The sequence below is a fragment of the Trachurus japonicus genome, chromosome 14, assembly GCF_045865225.1.
Source record: "Trachurus japonicus isolate A0001 chromosome 14, Traja_1.0".
In the NCBI taxonomy this organism is placed as follows: Eukaryota; Metazoa; Chordata; class Actinopteri; order Carangiformes; family Carangidae; genus Trachurus; species Trachurus japonicus.
Window position 1 is genome coordinate 32,787,456 of NC_140920.1, and position 20,980 is coordinate 32,808,435.

At 44.6% G+C, this 20,980-nt stretch overlaps 1 protein-coding gene across 2 annotated transcripts; it reads right to left on the minus strand.

The window, feature by feature from the left end:
* Positions 1–435: 435 nt before the first annotated feature.
* Positions 436–20,973, minus strand: csf1rb (colony stimulating factor 1 receptor, b). Of its 2 annotated transcripts, XM_085798845.1 has the most exons (22): positions 20,879–20,973; positions 12,265–12,552; positions 11,403–11,711; positions 11,165–11,298; positions 10,922–11,084; positions 10,370–10,709; positions 10,045–10,160; positions 9,849–9,957; positions 8,668–8,861; positions 8,475–8,584; positions 4,754–4,880; positions 4,552–4,656; positions 4,351–4,461; positions 4,094–4,253; positions 3,713–3,783; positions 3,530–3,618; positions 2,969–3,091; positions 2,767–2,878; positions 1,802–1,901; positions 1,574–1,700; positions 1,395–1,481; positions 436–1,313 (listed from the first exon to the last, which is right to left on the minus strand). In XM_085798845.1, exons 1-21 carry the CDS (start codon positions 20,934–20,936, stop codon positions 1,422–1,424), a joined length of 3,006 nt encoding a protein of 1,001 aa, XP_085654971.1. In that variant the 5' UTR covers positions 20,937–20,973; the 3' UTR covers positions 436–1,313; positions 1,395–1,421. The 2 variants fall into 2 exon arrangements, with proteins under 2 accessions (XP_085654971.1, XP_085654972.1); XM_085798846.1 differs by lacking the exons at positions 436–1,313; positions 1,395–1,481; positions 1,574–1,700 and having other exon boundaries at positions 1,798–1,901.
* Between the last annotated feature and the right edge of the window lie 7 nt (positions 20,974–20,980).

A 20,980-nucleotide genomic window follows, 5' to 3' on the forward strand; every position in this document is an offset into this window, starting at 1 on the left:
CCTGTGTTTATGTGTTCAGGTCAGAGCTGTGTCCAGGATCAGGTGCTGTCTCTGTCCTCTCCAACTATGACTATGACCGACTCTGATCTGTGATCAGCTTTTATTGAGTTGTTGAGTATGATTGATGGCTCATTAGTACCAATAGCTATCAGCTGATAATGGTTCATGTTTGTGCTACTGGGACATGAAGTAGGACGTGATGACTGATCGTTAATGATCAGCTCTAGACTGGCAACGCTGCATTTATTGTGATGAGAACTCAAAGTTCAGGGACCTTTCCTCTCAATCCAGTGGCAGTAATGATACCTGCAGGCGTCACTCACAACACACACACACACACACTGGCAGTAAATCTTTCAAGACATAGTTAATGTGACCCTGGCCCTACTCACCTGACAGGTGCAACAAAACACAAACACATTCAAAATCTGTACATACTGTAATGAATAAGTTTATTGTTAATAAAGAGTATACAAATCTGTAAAAAGAGTTTAGAACAAGAAAGTTAATCCAATCTAATCAGGTCTGATCAGCTTCAGCTTGTTTAGTCTAAGCTTTAATTAACTGTTCAATGTCTCAATTAATTAAACTTATGAGAAAAATAGCATTTTCAAGATGTTCAGAAATATTATCAACAGTTTGGTTTGTAAATCAGACTCAGCTTTAATTCACATTAAATTTAATTTTAATTAAATTTGATTGGAGAAACATTTGATTTTATTTCATCTCATTTTTTATGTTGTTACGTTGTTACATTTTTATAAACATGAAGAAAATGTCACAATCAACCAAACAGAGAAAGAAACGACACTGGTTCACGTGAACCACAGGTTCAGTTTGTTCATGACACACACCAGCAGTGAACAGCTCCTCCCATTATTCTGTATGTAGAGAACCACACAGCTCATGTTCTCCTGCCTCTCTTCACACCAGTGCTTCATATCCAGCTGCCTCCACTTCCCTGCTTTCTATCCTTTTTGTCCTGTGTTGGCTCCAGTAGCAGCTTGTTCAGCAGTATTCTCCTCTCAGTGACGAGCTCCAACTCAATGCTTCCTGGTTGACGTGTGTCGGCGTGCAGTGGCGAGCCGCACGGCACCACAACGCCACCGCTGTGTGTTGCACTTTAATAAGCTTGTTGTGTTGTTCCTGTTGTTGTTTACTCTGACGGGTCATTCTGATGGGAAACAGCTGACCCACATATAATCCTTCACTTTCATTAGGTGATAAACTTAATTTGAGACACTGTGATTGGATGAGACAATCAGGACAGCTGGTATATGACCCCTCCTCCTCCTCTTCATCACCATGGAGCTCTGAGAAGGGCGGGACAGGAAGAAGAGTTAGGTTACAGTTGAAAGGTTTCTTAGCAACATGATGTCATCCTGGATCATTACCTTTGTGCTCATGCTCTCCTCCTCTCTTCAGTGTTTCTCCTCCTCCTCCTCTTCCTCTCTACACTCATCGATGTTCCTGTACGTCGCCTGTGGACAAATGATGCATTGGGTTTTAGAATAGCAACCTGTCAGTCCAAGCTGAGGGCATACTGAGAATCTCTTCTCTGATTGGTCCTCACCTGATGGCTGTGACGGGGCGACGTGTCGCTAGTGGAGGGGAGGAGTCTGTTGATAAGCTGACCAATAGTTTTGAAGGTGGGTCTGTCAGTGGGCTCCAGATTCCAGCAGAGAGTCATGAGCTCATACCTGAGAAACAGCTGAGTTAGATCTCACACAACCTTATTAACAGGTTTGTGTGTGTGTGTGTGTGTGTGTGTGTGTGTGTGTGTGTATGTGTGTGTCCTCACATCTCAGCAGGGGCAAAGTCAGGCCGAGCCATGTGGCGGCCGTCCATGATCATCTTGAAGAAGTTGGTATCTACAGCGATGTTGGGATACGGACTCTTACCTGGGCAGATAAGCAGAGAACCAGGTGAGAATCTTTGAATCAGTCAGAATGTCACACTAGCTGCGTTTACATGCCGTGTTATCCTCAATCTGATTGAAAACAATCGTATTAAATGAATCTTATTCGATTTGTATACATGAATGCTAAATAAAGCGATCCACATTCAATCCGTGTATACATGGCCCCAGCTGAAGCCGATTATATAGCTATTGCTGTGAGACTGACAGCTGGTGAGTGCTTTTGGACGGGGGCGGGGCTTACGGGAGCAGCCGCTGCTTTCACTTCAGAGTCTCCAAACCAGAAACGTCTTTAACAACACCGGGAAAAGTTGTTAGATTGTCGCTAGTCGCTTTTGACTAAAAAAAAAGAAATCGCCAGATTTAGCGAGATAGTCGCCAAGTTGGCAACACTGCTTTGACTTTCCTATTTCCTGTTTCCTATTTTCTGCGAACGTCAATACATGACTCCTACATACTAGGGCGCACATGCGCAGAATCCACTCGTTAACATGCGGCATGAAGCTGGTTATCAATCGACTACCACTTTCAATCTGATCCGAAATGTAATCAGATCCGGGTGAATCTGATCCGGTACGGTGTTTACATGAGACATTTGGAATCTGACTGACCTCTTAATTTGATTGTAAATAGGATTTTTGGACCCATGTAAATGCAGCTATTGATGTTGTTTCCATAACAACACTAAGGGCCTGATTTACTAAAGGTTTGTGTGTATGTATGTGATGTATGTATTATCTGAGCATCAAGCCCCAAAAGGAGCAAACCTGACAATGAGGTTTACTGCACCAGTCAATAATCAACATATGTCACAGAGTTGTGCTGTGACTGCATGTTGCTGTGGTTACCTAGAGAGAAGATCTCCCACAATAAGACTCCATAAGACCAGACGTCACTCTGTACAGTGTAAACACACTGGAAGATGCTCTCAGGAGCCATCCACTTCACAGGTAACCGAGCCTGTCAAAATAAAAGCCACAGGAAGATCAAAATAAAAGACAGAGCAAACAGTGTTGTTGTTGTTGTTGTTGTTGTTGTTGAGACACTCACGTTTCCCTGGACGATGTAACTGTCATCATTGTGAATGTCTCGAGCCAAACCAAAGTCACAGATCTTTGCTACACGGCGATCAGTCAGAAGAATGTTCCTTGCTGCCACATCTCTATGGATACACTGACAGACAGACAGACAGACAGACAGACAGACAGACAGACAGACAGACAGACAGACAGACAGACAGACAGACAGACAGACAGGCAGTCAGACAGACAGACAGACAGACAGACAGACAGACAGACAGACAGACAGACAGACAGACAGACAGACAGACAGACAGGCAGGCAGGCAGGCAGGCAGGCAGGCAGGCAGGCAGACAGACAGGCAGTCAGACAGACAGACAGACAGACAGACAGACAGACAGACAGACAGACAGACAGACAGACAGACAGGCAGGCAGTCAGGCAGACAGACAGACAGACAGACAGACAGTCAGACAGGCAGACAGACAGACAGACAGACAGTCAGACAGGCAGACAGACATGTTACTTCTTAGTCTTGGTATTGAGCAGGTGATCATTAGGGGGGTTGGGGTTGTTGTGTCTGTACTCTTACATTTCTAGTGGACAGGAAGTCCAGACCTTGAGCCACCTGGTAGGAAAATCTCATGAGGTCACTGACAGACAGGCTGTCTGTCTGTCCACCTGAGAGACAGATAGACAGGTTAGACAGTTAGACAGGTGAGATCTCACACAGACACTAGATATAGGGTGTGAAGAGATGAGTTCAGGTTGGTACCCTGAGTTTGTCCTGGACTGAGAACTGGCAGCATCTCCTGATACTCTGAGCAGCACGAGATCCCACTGTCACTGAAACACACACGGTCAGAGGTCAGCAGGCTCAGAGCAGCGTCTCCACATGTGAGTCTTTTTACTGACATGTAGTCAGAGATGTGTGCTTTCAAGTTTTTACAGCGTCTGAATATATAGTACATATATATGACATGTTGTACATGTTTTGAAGGTTTTACCTCAGCCTGTGGTCAGGGGGTTAGGAGTTTAGATGTGTAGGAGGTTAGAGGTCGGTGTGGTGTTGTGTTGTGTGTATTGTGTGTAGTAGAGTGACAGAAGTAGGTGGGTCATCAGTGATTGTTGGTGTTGTCAAAGGTTAAGTTCACACCTCCTGAGTCGGGAGCTCTGGGTGGCCATGTTCTTATAGAAAATCTCCTCCGTCACTTCATCCACACTCAAGATAGACGTCATGAGGTCGTGAGCATTAGCCCGCAGGAAGTTGAGCAGGTCGCCATGGCTACAGTACTCTGTGATCATCAGCATGGGGCCTGTTGGAGGGAGGCGGGGGCCGGCGTTAGAGGTCAAATATGAGGTCTTTGAATGCACCTCAGCTTTTACAGCAGAACCGAGTCCCACTGATGTTACCTCCTTGGGTGCAGGCTCCCAGTAGGTTGACGATGTTGTCATGGTAACCAAGATGGCTGAGGATCTTCAGCTCTGACATCAGCGCATCACGTTCCTCTGAGTGGGCGCTCGCTGTTGATGAACATACCAGAACATCTCAGTGCAACGGTCACACGCTCCACATACAACAGGATGAATGACGACGAAGGTTTGTGGACTGACGTTTCAGCATCTTGACAGCCACTCTGGTGATGTTGTCATCAGTTCCCAGACCATACGCCGTTGCCTCGACGACCTTACCAAATGCTCCTGAACCCAAAACAGCACCTAATATCGAGAGAGGACAAAGTTAATGGAATTAACCACAGGCTGGACAGGACTTTTGTTTTGAAAACATTTTCTTTAATCATGGCTTGGTTTGTACCAAAGCGGAGCTTGTCCCTTGGAAACTCCCACTTCTGATTGTACGGCAGCTGGGCAGGGTCAATGAAGGTGTAGTTGTTTCCGTCTGAGCTCTCAATGATTTTCCAGCGAATTTCGTACTTTGGTTTCTGATAGAAGAAGAAGAGTTGTAATGTTAAGGGTTTGAAGTCGGTCTGAATCTTAAACCAACAGCAGCTGTAACCCTTCAGAATAAAAGATTGGCCTGGAGTCAGTTGAGTCAGACAAGATGAAAGTTTAAGTGAAAGCAGCTGGTCTATCACGAGAACCAGGTCAGAATTTCTCCGTGAGTTAGTCCATGAGCCAAGACCCCAAAATTGGCCTCCCGCAATCGAACGGGTGGGCAATTTCTAGTTTGTTTTTTTGACTTGGTAGACATCTCTAGTGAACAGTTTGGCATGATAACCATTGCAAACAGGTAGCTTAGTGGTGGTTATCATGTGTTGAATAGGTGGACCGGTAGAGTGGAAACTTGAAAACTGTGTATAGTGCTTGTTCGGTATTATGCTGTTTGTTGACCACTCAGTGCCTAAATCACTTCAAGGATGTTTTTCCCTTTTATCAAGACCCTACTGTAATAATAATAGACTCACCTCAGAAATATTTGAATGAAAATGTGATAAAAATTAGAACATAGGCCTACACATGAAATAGCCAACGTTTTTAGAGTGTTTTACTTTTCATGCAATAACAAGAACAAACAAATATTTTTTTACACAATTAAAATCAACTAAAGAGCTTGCTCCTCCTGTCACAAATAATGTGGAGCATACTGCCAGTACAGTATTTCAAATGTCCCTCTGTCAACGACCTACGCCTGGCCAACAGCCTGAACGAGTTCTACTGCCGCTTTGAAAGACAATGGGACAGACCTGATATCCCCCACACCTCCAACCACCAGCCATTCATCAGCAACAGCTCCTCCAAACCTGGATCACCTACACAGCCCCACACCCAAGTGCCACCCTCCCCCACACCTCTCACACCTCTCTCCATCATAGAAATCAAATCAAATCAAAGAAGGAGAGGTGAAGAGACTGTTTAAACGGCTGAACCCGTGCAAAGCTGCAGGCCCAAACTCTAGCCGTTTTCCTACTAACATCAGCGGGTCGACGCAGGTTTTTTAAATGCGGGTCGACCCGCTAACAATCGGCATTTGGCTTCTTTCCCATTGACCAAAATGAGCCGGGTCTGTCTGTCTAACCCCCGCATAAACCAGTCGCCCCGCTTTCATTCGCAGTGCGAGAAACACCGTGTCATGCCCCAGCCGCCCGCCACGGAGGACAGCGAGTCTGCCGCGACTGCCTTATGATGGACGTCCGCGGCACAACATGTCAGTTAAACAGACTGTCGCTTCTTTTTTTTCAATCTTTTTTGGTCAGTGTTCTTTGATCTTTAAATCCCAGTCTTGAATGCAAGCAGAGCTTTGTTTTGGTAGCCTACGTGAGACGCGACTGGTACGATGATGTGGCATCACGTAACGCCCAATGTCATCACATAAATTAGCGGGTTGAGCCGGGTCTGGTGTTCCCACTGCAAGCCGATCAGAGCCGAGCCGATTGAAGGCGATTTTAACCCGCGTTGCTTGCCGAGTCATTTGACGCGGGTCGACGGGGGGGCATACATCAGTCCGATTGAAAAGTCCGACAGCTCATTTCTCCGACTACCCATTCTACAGTGTTAAGGTTAGGTTTAGGGTAAGGTTGAGGGTTAGGGCTACTTAAGTCGGAGAAATGGGAGGTCGGACTAATGGACTCAAAAATAAAGAAATGTATGGTCGGAGAAATGGGTAGTCAGACAGACGTCCCGGGTTGACGCGGGTCGGTGCGTTTGTGGGTTTAAACGGGTTTTTTGGCCAGTGGGAAAGGGGTATAAGTCTCCCCCTCCACCCTGAAGCACTGAGCCAATCAGCTGTCTCCGGTGTTCACACACATTTTTAACACCTCACTGGAGAACTGTCATGTGCCAGCTTGCTTCAAGGCCTCAGCCATTGTTCCAGTTCCCAAAAAGACAAGGATCACTGGCCTTAATGACTACAGACCTGTTGCTCTGACTTCTGTGGTCATGAAGACTTTTGAGTGCCTCGTCTTGACCCACCTTAAGGACATTACAGTTCACCTACAGAGCCAACAGATCTGTAGATGATGCTGTAAACATGGCCCTCCACTAGCACCTGGACTGGATCCTACGCCAGGATACTGTTTGTGGACTTCAGCTCTGCCTTCAATACGATCATCCCAGCTCTGCTGTGCCTGACTCCATGTGCAGGTGGATTACGGACTTCCTGACTGACAGACGGTAGTTCGTGAGGCTGGGGAAGCATGTCTCTGACACCCAGACCATCAGCACTGGATCCCCCCAAGGTTGCGTCCTTTCTCCTCTGCTGTTCTCCCTGTACACCATCAGCTGCACATCTGGACACCAGTCTGTCAAGCTCCTGAAATTTGCTGACACCACCCTCATCGGCCTCATCTCTGATGGGGACGAGTCGGCCTACAGCAGCGAGACGGACCCTCTGGTGTCACGGTGCAGCATGAACAACCTGGAGCTGAACGCTCTGAAGACAGTGGAGATGATAGTGGACTTCAGAAAGGACCAAGCTGCCCTCCCCCCTGTCATCCTCTGTGACTCTACAGTGACCCTGGTTGAGTCCTTCTGCTTCCTGGGCACCACCATCTCCCAGGAGCTCCAATGGGAGCAGAACATCAGCTCCCTCACCAAGAAGCCTCAGCAGAGGATAGGCTATACTTCAGCTGAAGAAATTTCACCTCCCTGTGAAGATGCTGGTGAACTTCTACACTGCCACCACTGAATCCATCCTCACATCCTCCATGTCAGTCTGGTATGCTGCAGCTACGGCCAGAGACAAGGCCAAACTGCAGCGTGTCATTCACTCTGCCCAGAGGGTGATCGGCTGCAGCCTCCCATCTCTTCAAGAGCTGTACATCTCCAGGACCAGAGCCAGAATAGCTGCTGACCCCTCTTACCCTGGACACAAACTCTTCCAGCCCCTCCCCTCTGGCAAAAGGCTCCGGTCCATCCGGACCAGGACCTCACGCCACAAGAACAGTTTCTTCCTCTCTGCAGTTAGCCTAATGAACAATGCCCCAGTTCCCCCTAAATAACCCTAAACCTATGGATGTAATATGCTATAATGTTAATGTCATCTTTACTCACTACATCTTAGCCTTCTTAACCTTGGATGTATATATAAACCATTAAAAATGTTCCCTGTATAATGTGATTTCACAAAAGTCCTCTGCTACTTCCTGCTAACAGCAGTATTAAAGCCGATTTTCCCCCTCGCTCCCTCATGCACCCAGTGGAATTAGCGCCAACTAGTGGTGCAAACAAATATTATCTGCAGGGCCTTTCTGCAACTGCAAAGGCGCTCTAAATCATCAGTAGTGGCACACAAATTATGAAATGTGCAACATCGGAGAATGGCCATAATTGGTGTATATGGCATTTTTATGGTCAAAATAGTGAATGCATGATAAATATTGTTAAGCTACTCTTGTACGAAGGTTATCATACCAATTAATAATCTGGACATATATAGGAATAATAAAATAGCAACAAGAATTTGCCCACCCTTTCGATTGCGATTGGTGGTCTGGCTCATGGACTAAGTGGAGCCCTCTGACCCTGAGGAACATAAGGAACCAGCTAAGTTCTTCACACTTGAGGACCAGAACACAAACCTGTCTCCACTGGTGAGAGACGAGCAGCAGCAGCAGGAGGAGGACGGCGGCAGTGCTAATAGCTGCAATCAGAGCAGGAGTGAAGAAACCTTGAGGTTTTTCTGTAGAAACTAAGAACACAAGAGAACATGTTTAGTGAGATTCGTCTGCACCTTCACAGACACAAGACACAAAGAGCTTCATGTGGTCCTACTTGGAGATGGCCAGGGCCTGAAGACGACGTCACGCGACTCTCCCAGCTTATTGGACGCAACACACATGACAGTGACATCATCACCCGCTGACAGAGGTAGGTGTGACCTCACTTCCTCCTCCTCCTCCTCCTCCTCCTCCTCCTCCCATGAGATCACAGTTGGAGGCACATGAGTGGTGGAGACATCTTCACACCTGCAGCAGAAGTGATGATATTTCATCTGTTTCTGATCTAGCAATAGATTTTATATACCGTAATTTCCGGACTATAAGCCGCTACTTTTTTCTCACGCTTTGAACCCTGCGGCCTGTACAACGATGCGGCTAATTTATAGACTTTTACTGGCTAACGGCCTCCGGGAGGCGCTCTAGCAGAAAGCGCAAGTGAGACAGACATGTGGGGAAAGATTATGCGCCGAAGAAGACACTAGTTTTGCGTGTTGGTGCAGTGTTTTATTTTCTAACCAGGCATGTTACTGTCTGTTGGTGCTGTGTTGATGCCGTGTTGGTGCTTCTGGAGTAATTGTGATGGTTTAACTCGCTGACTTGTGACTTGTTACGAGTGAGAACGGATGCTCTCCGTCTTCACCTGGCGTCTCACGGCTGAAAACCAACTTTGTAACATCACTACAGCTGCTGCCCCGTGTCCCAGCTCTCGTCTCTGCTGCACCGCAACACAAACGACGGTACTACACAAACACACACGCCGTAACAACGTATGTTATGTAACGTTATCCACCGCTCCATTTATTGATTTTTCGACGGCTTCGTTGTCAACAAATGCACATGGCTAGGAGCGTAACCAAAACAGCGGAAAAGCGAGCGGACTTGCATAGTTCCACACATATTCTTCCGTGTAGCCTATTGTCTTTCTGTGTAAATATCTCATGTTACAACACGAAAAACCTGCGGCTTATATTCAGGTGCGGCCTATATATGTACAAAATCTACTTTATTTTAAAATTTAGCTGGTACGGCTTATATTCAGGTGCGCTTAATAGTCCGGCAATTTACGGTAATTATCAATTATCAAAGATAAAACATCTCAGAACTTTATATTTTATGATGATGATTTTACTTCCATACATGTCTGTTTCTATGACAACCACTGTAAACTGCTCAGTTAGATTTTCCTCTAGCGCCACCCACAGAACAAATGTTACATATTACACAGCTGCATACATGTCCTGGAGTCCAGCGCAGGTGTACCAGAGGATTGTGGGTTGGGGATATCCAGAGCTGGTGCAGGTCAGAGTGTCGTTCTGCAGGCTGACCACAGCACTCGGAGAACCTGAGGGAGGACAGCAGTCATCAAAGTTCGTGACAAAGTTCATTTAATGATTAGCTGATCGTGAGGAAGGGGAGGAGTAAAGATTACGGTAGATCCGGACGTCAACGTTCTGCATGCCGCTGAAGAATGAGTTTGAGAAATGAAACACGTATCGACCTCGATCCTCATGTCGGACCCGCCGCAACAGCAGACTTGCTTCTGAACTGGAACATCAAGAATACCACCTTAACAACCCTTAGTACCAAGACAACCATCTTAACACGAACATAAAATCTTAAAAACCATAAAACAACAAGCAACAGTACCACTTTAAGAGCACCAACGCTACCAAAGCAACAAACTATACCACCTACTGTACAATACCACCTGCCCAAAGCAGTAGAAAATCTGCTGTAGCTGCTATCATACTAACCTGTAGCCATTAGCAGTGTAGCTCTCCTGGTGCACTGTGTGGTTGTTGCTGTTGGTGTGTGTTGGTGTCATCCAGTCCTGGTTCGTGATTGGAGGATATGCTTCCATCACAAATGTTAGTGTCACATCTTGGCCTTCATACACCTCCACTCTGCTGCTGCCACTGACATTGATGCTGCCAGCAGTCTCTTCCCCATTCCAACCAAAGCTGATATTGGCGTCTGACTCCTTCTTGACTGATGTGATGCTAACATTAGTAAACAGGTCCTCGACCTCTATGGTCATGGTGGTAGCGTTAGCATGCTGCTTCAGTTGTAAGTAGGTCTTCAGATAGGGGCGATCTGGTGAGAGAGAGGAGAAAGTAAATGCCTGGCAATGTTCTTCAAGCTCCAATTATTAGCCATGTTCCATGTAGTAGGTTTATGTTTGTTTAAGTGACAGATGTTTCTCCACAACTGCTACCACTAGCACACAAGTCAACTCACTCAAAGATCAACATCTGGTTAATTGTTTCTTATGGTTACTTTGTTTGATCTATGTTCAATCTCCTTACCCAAAACTCTGAGCTGTGCAGTTGCCGTGGTGACTCCGTCTTCATTGAAGGCCGAACAGGTGTAGGGTCCACTGTGGTTTAGACTGACAGCGGAGATGGTCAGAGTGCCGTTGATATGTAGGCGATTGTGACTGTATTGGGGACTCCTGGTCACATTCAGTGTCTGGAACAAAGCAGGCAGCCAGTCAACATCAACACAGGTCATCATTATAACTTATTCACAGGAGACGTCTGACCTCTCACCTGTATGTTCGGGTGCGTCCAGGTGAGGTAGTAGTGGTGGGAGGGGTTGCTGGTCAGACAGGTGACCTCAAACCTTTCTCCCTCCAGACGGATAAATTCATCCTGGCTGATGGACAGGGCAGGAGGAGGGAGCCCTGCAGACAGGTGGACATAAGGACAGGTAAACAGGTATACAGACAGGTATACAGGTGTACAGAGAGACAGATATACACAGAGGTAGTAAGTAGACAAATCTTACTGGGAGCCACGATCAGGTCGAAAGGGTCGGATCTAAACTGGGTCCCGTTCTTCCAGCCTGAACACACATATTTGCCGCTGAATGACCTCTGCGGGTCTCGGATTAGGGCTCCTCTGCGTGGATCAAGTGTCACGTTCATGCCCTGGGGGAGGCCCCACCCCCCGCCACCAGTGCTGTCCTCTGATTGGAGGGTGAGGTTTTTCACAGATGGGTCGGTCAGCAGACACTTAAACAGGAAGTCCTTGCCTTCTTTGATGACGTCGGTGGCTTTGCGAGGAGTGACGAACACACTGGCAGAGTGGGCAGGGTCTGAGAGGGAGGGGTTACAGGACACTAAAGGTCATTTTTAGAACTCAATGAAAGGTAAGAAACCCCTATACTATTAAGGCAAGGCAAGGCAATTTTATTTGTACAGTCCGTTTTTACAAACAGTTTATCTCAAAGGGCTTTACATAGCATCGCAACAACATCCTCTGCCCTTAGACCCTCACATCGACTGAGGAAAAACTCCATGGAAACCCTTTTAACAGGGAAAAATTGGAGAAACCTCAGGGTGAGCAACACAGGAGGGATCCCTCACCCAGGACGGGCAGACGTGCAATAGATGTTGTTACATACAAGAAAACAGTTTATAGTTTATGACACAGAATGTGGGAAACATGGAAATGTTAACAAGAGTCATCATTATAACTGAAATGTGAGTTATATTATCTACCTGTGATAACATGTGGCTTACAGATGTTTCCCACCAGAAACAGGAAGCAGATTAGCCAAAGTTCATAGGAGCTGCTAATAACTAGGAAACTGTTTGGCTTCAGTCACCTGACCCTGCCAGGAAGTGGGGTCTGGGTGAGGGTCTTACCCTTGATGTACAGGTGGATCCAGGTGTCCAGGTGGTCCAGGCCCTGCTTGGTGTACCCGCAGCGGTAGGTCCCAGTGTGCTTTGCAACCAAGTTGTTGACCATCAGTGGGTTGGCTAATTTTTTCCCCTGCAGAAGGAAGGCAGTGCTGGACCAATTGGTCGGACTATTACCATGGCAACTGAGTGAGATGGTGGAGCCAGCAGTCAACTCTTCCTCGGTTTGGTTTGGCAAGAGGACAGAGTTGAGATGGATTGTTGGAGCAGCAGGAGGATCAGAAGACACAGGACCTGTGATGGAAGCACATCAACAACACCGTTGGAACATCTACAGAAACAAAACTAGAACAACAGCAAGAGAGACTTTATTCAGTCAGGTGAATTTCAGTGCTCACATCAATTGTGTCATGTTAGTAAAAATTGAAAAAGCCAGTGTAACTCATGTCTCACTGTAATTGTCTCCAAAAATAAACAAAACCATTCTAAATATACTGTAGCAATAGTCACATAAATGTATGACAATCTCTAGACAGGTCTGGTCTACAAGCTCAGCTGACCTAGTCCCATGTTGTTTGCAGGGCAGACTGGCAGAAGACATTTATACAGTGAATGTCAACAACCCTATGGCCAGACCTTTTCTGGACTTTACTGACCGTGGCCCACCCACACACAGTGTTTTGATCACATTCCCTCCCCCTCAAGACAAAAGATACTTTTTAGATTTTGACACTACACTACTACTCATCCTAAACCTTCAGGATTAAATGTAAAGTTAAAGGTCCATTGTGTAAAATGGGGGTAAAACCGTGACATCCAACCTTCAGATTCTAGTTTACAGCGCTCACTCACTCGCTCGCTCTCACCTCTCCCGTTGGCAAAGTGACGGTGGCCTCTGAGGACAAAAAAATTGTGACGACTGGGAGTATTTCAGGAGCATGGAGCGATGAGGTGAAGATCTAAACCATTTTACCACATGTCTGCTGTTTCCTCCTCCTTCTTCTTCCTTGGTTTATTTATGAACAGGAAACTCTCTGTGCTCTCTGACTGGCTGGATTTTACGTTCAGGCTGCCGTACAAACATGGCGGCGCAAGACGACGACACTCTCTAAAGCAAGACCCTTTCTATATGTACGTATAAAAGAATACTGTAATTATAAGGCTACGAAAACCAAACTAATTTTATTTTATAGCAATTATACACTTACACAAATATAATCATGGGAAGTATTCAGATTTTGCCAATAAACCTTGCCAAATATTACACATTGGACCTTTAACAACTGAAGGTTTTTGTTTGTTTGTCTCTGAGGCCGTTTACATTGATTGTATTTACTGAACTTAAACTTAATTTCCTGTTGCTTATAATGGGCAGAATTATGCCTTCACCTCCAGGTTTAAGATCTACTTTGTGGAAGACCAGTGTAACGGGGCATTTGATGAAGACTTGGTTCTTAGGCTCTCACATGACCACACCAATAAAAGGCTTTTAAATACTTAGAAAGGTATGACCAACAACAACAACATTCACTGACCCAGTGGGTAAATGATACAGCCACTTTATTTGATTTTATTTCCAGAACAAAGTCATCATCACATTTGATTTACAACAAATACAATTAGTGAATGAAACAAAATTATCTGAGCTGACTGAGAAGTCTGATTGGCTGACAGATTAAATTGAGGTGAAGTGTTGAGAAAAAAAAACATGTTGATCATTAGTGTGTTGACTGATAAACATCGTCAAAGACAGAAGGTCAATTACAAACAATCTCATTGGTTAATTAGTACAACGCATCTAAATCATGCCAAGGTGAATAAATTCACATGAACACATTCCATTGGAGGATCTCATTGGCCGGTGGCAGCAGGTTTCTTTGTGATGTCCTGCAGGTAGGTAGCAATTCGGGATGTCTGCAGCAGTAAGGCCTGGTGGTTTTCAACCAGCAGACTCTGGTGACGAGCCATGTTCTGCAGGTCCTGGATCTGCTGGGAGCCCTGAGGACACAGCACAGTGTGGGTCTGATGCTCTGTTTACACAACAACACTCGCGGATGAAAACGGCAAAAATATTTCATCGGATGTGCCTTTCGTTTAGACGGCGACAACGTTTTGTGGGCTTGAAAACGCAAAAAAGTGAAACCACCCTCCAGAGTGGAAATCTTAAAAACGCTCCGCCGTTGCGTCCCCATGTAAAGGGTGAAAATGCAAAAATCCGCTCCGATTGCAATGACCTGTGGAGGGCACGGAGGGCAGCATTACGATAGCCGGCGTACAGCCTGCCAGAAATCAAGAAGAAGAAGAAGAGGAAAAACTCTGGTTTGTACACAGGCGTGCAGACTTGGTGGTGTTGTGTGTTGTGTGGCACACTGCCACCTAGGTGCCTGGTGTGCATACAACATTGAATTTTGCGTCACCGTATGCACACAGATTTCCTCCCCAAAAACGCTCGTCTAAAAGCGAAATAAAAAGTGAGAACGCAACGCCACTTTTGAGTTTTCTATTCAGATCGTTTCCGTGTAAACGTAGCCTGAGTGACCAGCATTAAGCCACCAACAAATCACAACATCTACAGTACAATCATGTTAATAGGACTACTAGACTTTAAGACCGGGCATAAAATTGAACAATGTTACTACAGTGATAATTAAGTTTTAATTAAATTAAACTTATTTTCAATGAAGAAGCTCAAGTTGGATTCAGATTCATTATCTAATCTCAACTAGACCTCAGATAAACTAATTAAATCCCAGATAAAAAGTCTAAATCAAGTCTAAATCTAAATGCAAGTTAAACTAAACTAAACTGAACTAATCTGACTCACCAGGGTTCCTAGCACGCCCAGCTGCTGGACCACCTGAGCCTGATGTTTGGCGATGTCCTTCTGGGTCACGACTAGCTCTGTCAGGAGGTCCAGGACTTTCTTCAGACCCTCTGAGTGTGGATCCTGGACCAGCTCCAACAGCTGAGGGCCCTGGCTCACATCAGTGGGTGCATCATCAGTTTGGGCGGGAGACTGGGCCGCACCCATCGTCATGTCAGCAGGTGGGTCGTCATGGCGATCACCTGCAGTGAAGACGACTGAAGTCAAAACTTCAGGTTTTTACACGACACGCACAGGATTCAAGTTCCTGTGATTTCCGGAATAAAGATTATGCTGACGGAGCGTGTAGGGGGTTTTGACTAACAGGGGTCTCAGCTGACGACTGAGGTCACATGATACCGCCGTTATGTTTCAATGATGTCAACAGTGATGCTCTGGAAGGTAACAATTCAGTCCTGATGGAAATATTTCACTAACTCTTAGGCTGAACAGAAAGAACAAAACTAACAGAACAGAGCAGACTTAACAGAACAGACCAGAAGAGAACTGACTGAAGAGAACAGAACAGACTGTCCGTTTACACCTGGCATGTAACATGCGTTTCAGTGATCAGATTGCAATCGGATAGTCCTTGACCACTTGAAAGTACAGGTGTAAAGCCACCCAAGACACATTGAAGACGGATTGTGATCCGATCGGCCAGACCACCAGGGACGCATTATGACAACATTGAACACAAGTGTAAATGGAAATGCGTCCTGTATCTGCATACGACTACGCGGGCGAAAATACTTCTTCTATTTAGTTTTTATTTAGATCAAAAATGTGATCGGATCTCAATGTGGATCTGGATACAACTGGACAGAATAGAATAGAACAGAACAGAGAGAACAGAACAGGACAGGACTGAATAGAACAGACAGAATGAAGAGAACAGATGAGATCAATCATTAAATTGATAAATCACAGACAACATAAACTGGCAGATGACTTTTGTCGTGAAGCTTCATGTGACAGTTGATCCACATCATCGGGTTTCACAATCGAAAAAACAAGAAGTGAAACCCTGTGTGTGTGCGTGTATGTGAGTGTGTGTGTGTGTGTGTGTGTGTGTGTGTGTGTGTGTGTGTGCGTGCGTGTGTGTGTGTGTGTGTGTGCGCGTGCGTCCATGTGTGTGTGTGTGTGTGAGCGAGAGTGTGTGGGTGGGTGCATCCCACTTCTTCTAAGTCCTCCTGTGTACGTTGTGGTCAGGATACTGACAAAGGGCCGATGAGGGGCCAACATGGGGTTAGCCATGCAGATGACAGAGGCTGTGCTGATTGATGGATACATGACAATTGTCGTGTTTGAGACAGATGTAGGAAATTGTCCTGAAGCTTTGAGCTTATGGTGATTCAACCTGTGTGTTTCAGGTCCAGATTCACATCCGGAAAACAGAGAGTAATAATAGGCCCATTAAAAAGTGGAAGTGTTATAATGAGCTGGCATTCTGAGGGATGCTGGGAAACAGCGAGTGTCTCTTTCTGAGCCTTTAAACCACATCACGATTAGCACGTTTTGTAATTCAGGGGTTTCTGACAGTGACTCAGAGTCGAGTGTTTCACATCCGCTGACTTGGCATCAGAGAGTTACAGTCCACAGGATCACTAAAGAGGTGACCTCAGCCTCTGAACAGGGGCTGTGACCTCATGACTATTGCACACATCCAGACCTCATCCAGAACCAGAACCTTAACCCAACACACGACCTGCAACAGCTAATGATCATACTTCATTTCTAACTTTGACGCAAAAACACCAAGGGACAACCAATGGGTACAAACGGGTCAGAACATGGGGTTCATTTATTGTTGTTGGAAACTGCCATTGATTTAGATCCTTGTAGATCAGATCCATGGTCACAGTGATGAAGTGCTCATGAACACTCAGACAGACATTGACTCTTCGGACTCATCACTGACTCTTCTGACTTTTCACCAACTCTTCACTGACTCCTCATTGACTCCTCTGTCTCTTTACCAACTCTTCTGACTCTTCATTGACTCTTCACAGCCTCTTCTGTCTCTTCACCGACCCGTCAATGACTCTTCACTGATTCCTAAAAGACTCTTCTGTCTCTTCACTGAATCTTTTAACTCCCCACTGACTCTTCTTACTCTTAACCCTTCTTTGGTGTTTGGGTCACTAGTGACCTGTTTTCAGGTTTTAAATGCATACAAGCACCACATAAATTTGTTTATAGCAAATAGGCTGTTTGACTTTGTCAGGAACCTCTATTTAAACAAAATAAAACCAATGTTTTTCACAAAATTCTAAAATGCTGTGGTTAAAATTATGACATTTGTGGTGTTAGGGTAAATTTTGACCCAGTTATAATGTTAAGAACAATAATGAGAGTTCAAACTGAAATCATAAGTGCAAAACCAACTTTTTCATGGATAAGGAAGCCTAACAATGTAACCACTAGATCAGAAACAAAAGGATGATAAATAATTGTTTTAGTGTGTTTTACAGCTGATTTAAGACTCGGGTCAAAACTGACCTGAACACCATGGAGTAGAAAGCTAACACAAGACGAAGGTTAGAGCATGTGTGGCGCTGTAACGCTGCTACACATAAACACCACCTGTATTCAAACTCCAAACATTATACGTGGATTAAATGTTGACTGGCAGTCGTGTCAGTGTGACTATGACGATAGTTGATGATTTAATGTGTGCGATTCAGCCTCATTGTCCGAGGGACCGACTGTAGTCTGCTGTTGTTGTTGTTGTTGTTGTTGTTGTTGTTTTTGTTGTTGTTGTTGTTGTTGTTGTTATTGTTATTGTTACGTCCATAGACTGTAACATCTAGTGGTGTGGCTCAGGTTACAGGTTAGAGCAGTGGAGGGTATGACATCATCGTTTCACAAAAGATCTGTTACATGAAAACGCTGGGGTGGCGTTTTGAGATTTTCTGGGACCCGAAACGAAATGCTAAAAAACTATGGATTAAATATGGATTCACTTAAAGGTTGAATATGTAGAATATTTATTAAAAGCTATATTTTTTCAAAAATAATACATCCATGGGGCCTTTAGAGGGGTACAGAATGAAAGTATTGCTTTTCCATAAAAAAAATTTTTTTAGTCTGAATTATTATTTTTAATATTTTTGACGGGCTCGACAATGACTTTCTGTCAACGTTCTGTTTACATTCGTACCTGCCTGTAGCCGACATGTGGCTCAGTTCTCCGCTATTTTCCTGCCTCCTCCCGGTCGTATGCGTTTGTTTCCAACCAAGCCTTTTTAATAATCAATCGGTGGATCAATGGATTATCATATACTTGTTAGGATGGGTGTATTTGTGTAGTCTTATCTGTCATAAACACGTTTATCGTCGCGGACTTTCGGTGCCACGGAGCTCCTTTTTTTTTTTTTTTTTTCAACTTGAGGAGAGCAGTGACAGCGGAGGCTCTGAGGCTCTGAGCAGCAGCGGTGTGGAAGGCAGAGAGCCTCCACTCTCCCTGTAACAAGCTACAAGTCATTTATTATGCTGTTAATGACGGTAAAAATGAAACATAAGGTAAATATCCTGCTTAGTCCTCCTCCTGTCTGTCCTCTGATCAGAGCGGAGTCCCTAGCAACGGCCCGTTTTACCTAGCAACGGTCTGGCAATCGACTGCTGGAATTCTTTTTCTGTTGTTTTTTTTGTAATTCTACATAGTCAACCTTTAAACCCACATCCGTGTGGACGTGCAATGACAAAAAAGGCATACTATTCTATTCTATTCTATTCTATTCTATTCTGTTCTATTCTTCTGACTCTTTAGTAGCTGGGTTTACATGGACACTTTTTCCTCTTTCTGATTGAATGAGTCTTTCAGGTTAACTGTTTACATGTGATATGACCTAATCTGAATAAGTGTACTGCATTTATTCAGAACGGATGCTTTACAACCGTGTGGCACAGAGTGTTCTTAACAGGCTTGTCAGACCGAACAACCCAGCGCTGGTTTGGACGGGCTCTGGCCATTTTTCCTCTTTTTTGGGGCCGAGTCTGGCCTGTTTATTCTGATTGAGCTGTTTATATGGAGCATTTTCATGGGGTTTGGACATCTAAACGGATTCTAATCTGACTCTTCACAGATTCTTCAGTGACTCCTCTGACTCTTCATCGACTGCTCCGCCACTGTTCTGTGTCTCTGTGATTCTCACTCTTCACTGACTCTGAGTCAGCAAAACAAGAAAATGTAATCTTCGACTGATCACATTCACTCTTGAAGCCTCCACATAAATTTATTAATCAATTTGTTTGATCAATGAGTCCATCCTGTCGTCTTCACATTGACCTACTGATGAGGTGATGATACAAGTTTTTTCCATCAACACATCTGAGTTTTGTTTTGGAGAAAGTCCTGCAGTTTGGAGGTTTCAGACTGTGGGGGCTGGTGTGATGAAACCCCAAAGAGTCAGGAAACACATTTTCTACCACGGACCACACACACACACACACACACACACACACACACACACTGGGATAGTGTGTGTGTGTGTGTGTGTGTGTGAAGGGTCTTTTTTCCCACTTCCTCCTCTTACTTCTTCTTTGTAGACGAGTCTGCGGAGCGGTGGAGGAACTGGTTACCACGGTAACATGTTTACATCTACTCAGAGCCCTCCCGTAGCTACTATCTGTAGTAGTAGTGGTAGTAGTAGCGATATATTGAACTTGTCTGTGATGGGATGGCGTCTGAGACCAGTTCATGATGTGAAGCTTCTTATATCATTGTTAGAGCCATTTATTGGATCATAGATAATTTGGATTTGTTGTTGATCCTGGTTTTATGTATCGAGGTCCTAAGAATGCCCATTGGCTAATTGCTCTCTTCTTATTGGCTGTGATATGTGCATACTCAAGTTTTTTAGTTGAGACTATGAGGGCGACGAGAGCACATTCGTTTTTGACTGTGATTATTATTATTTTTGGATTGATACACAGTTTATTCTGTTGGAGCCTAAAGAAATATTTCAATAAAAGAAAGAAACATGAACAAAGGCCCCCGCACACTGTCTTCACTTCTCTTGTTTATTAAAGCTGAGACCTTCGTCAGGTTCTAAAACAGAAACGTTGTTTAATAAACCTATGCAAGTGAAGACAGTGTGCCGGAGCCTTTGTTCATGTTTCTCGACCACGCAGGTCTTCTCTGATGCACCTGTCCATCCGTGCCGGTGTGCATGAGTTTCAGCTCAATAAAAGAAAGAAAGAAGAACTGTGGAGTTTTGTTTTGACCTCGACACGCGTCAACTATATGCTTGTGCTCCATAGATTAGAAGTGTGCGTTTTAAAAAGGAAAAAATGGACGGAGCCGCACTTACAGTCATCATCACTTCTTATGTTACAACAGTGAAAATAATATGATTTGTTTGTGTTGTTGTTATCGTTGATGAACATGAGCTGTTGTTGTTGTTATTTTGTTTCCCAGTCTCACTCACAAATGAAGGTTAATAAAGGATTCTCTTTCTTTAACTGCTCCTTTTCTCTTTTAGCTCAACATCTGTAACAATAACATGTCTATTGTTAACCACAATGTAATAACTTATCGTGCAGGTCAACAAGTTGGTAACAATAGAGATAGATAGATAGATAGATAGATAGATAGATAGATAGATAGATAGATAGATAGATAGATAGATAGATAGATAGATAGATAGATAGATAGATAGATAGATAGATAGATAGATAGATAGATATGCACTATATAGAGTAAACAAAAGGTATAGACAAAGAGTAAACACAGTGTGTGAGTTGTTTTCTCACCTTCATCGCAGCAGCAGCAGCTGAGGGCGATCAACAGTAGCAGAGAATGGACCAACATCTCTCTGTTGTTATTCAGCCGAAGTCAAACTGAATCTGACTGAA

Bases quoted from the DNA above. Each gene is read 5' to 3' on its own strand.
- csf1rb (XM_085798845.1), bottom strand. From the start codon at position 20,936: ATGTTGGTCCATTCTCTGCTACTGTTGATCGCCCTCAGCTGCTGCTGC. The intron at 11,299-11,402 runs GTAAGATTTGTC...ACCTGTCTGCAG, and splicing joins CGACCTGATCGTGGCTCCCA to GGCTCCCTCCTCCTGCCCTG. The intron at 3,784-4,093 runs GTGTGAACTTAA...TGTGTGTTTCAG, and splicing joins CAGAGCTCCCGACTCAGGAG to TGACAGTGGGATCTCGTGCT.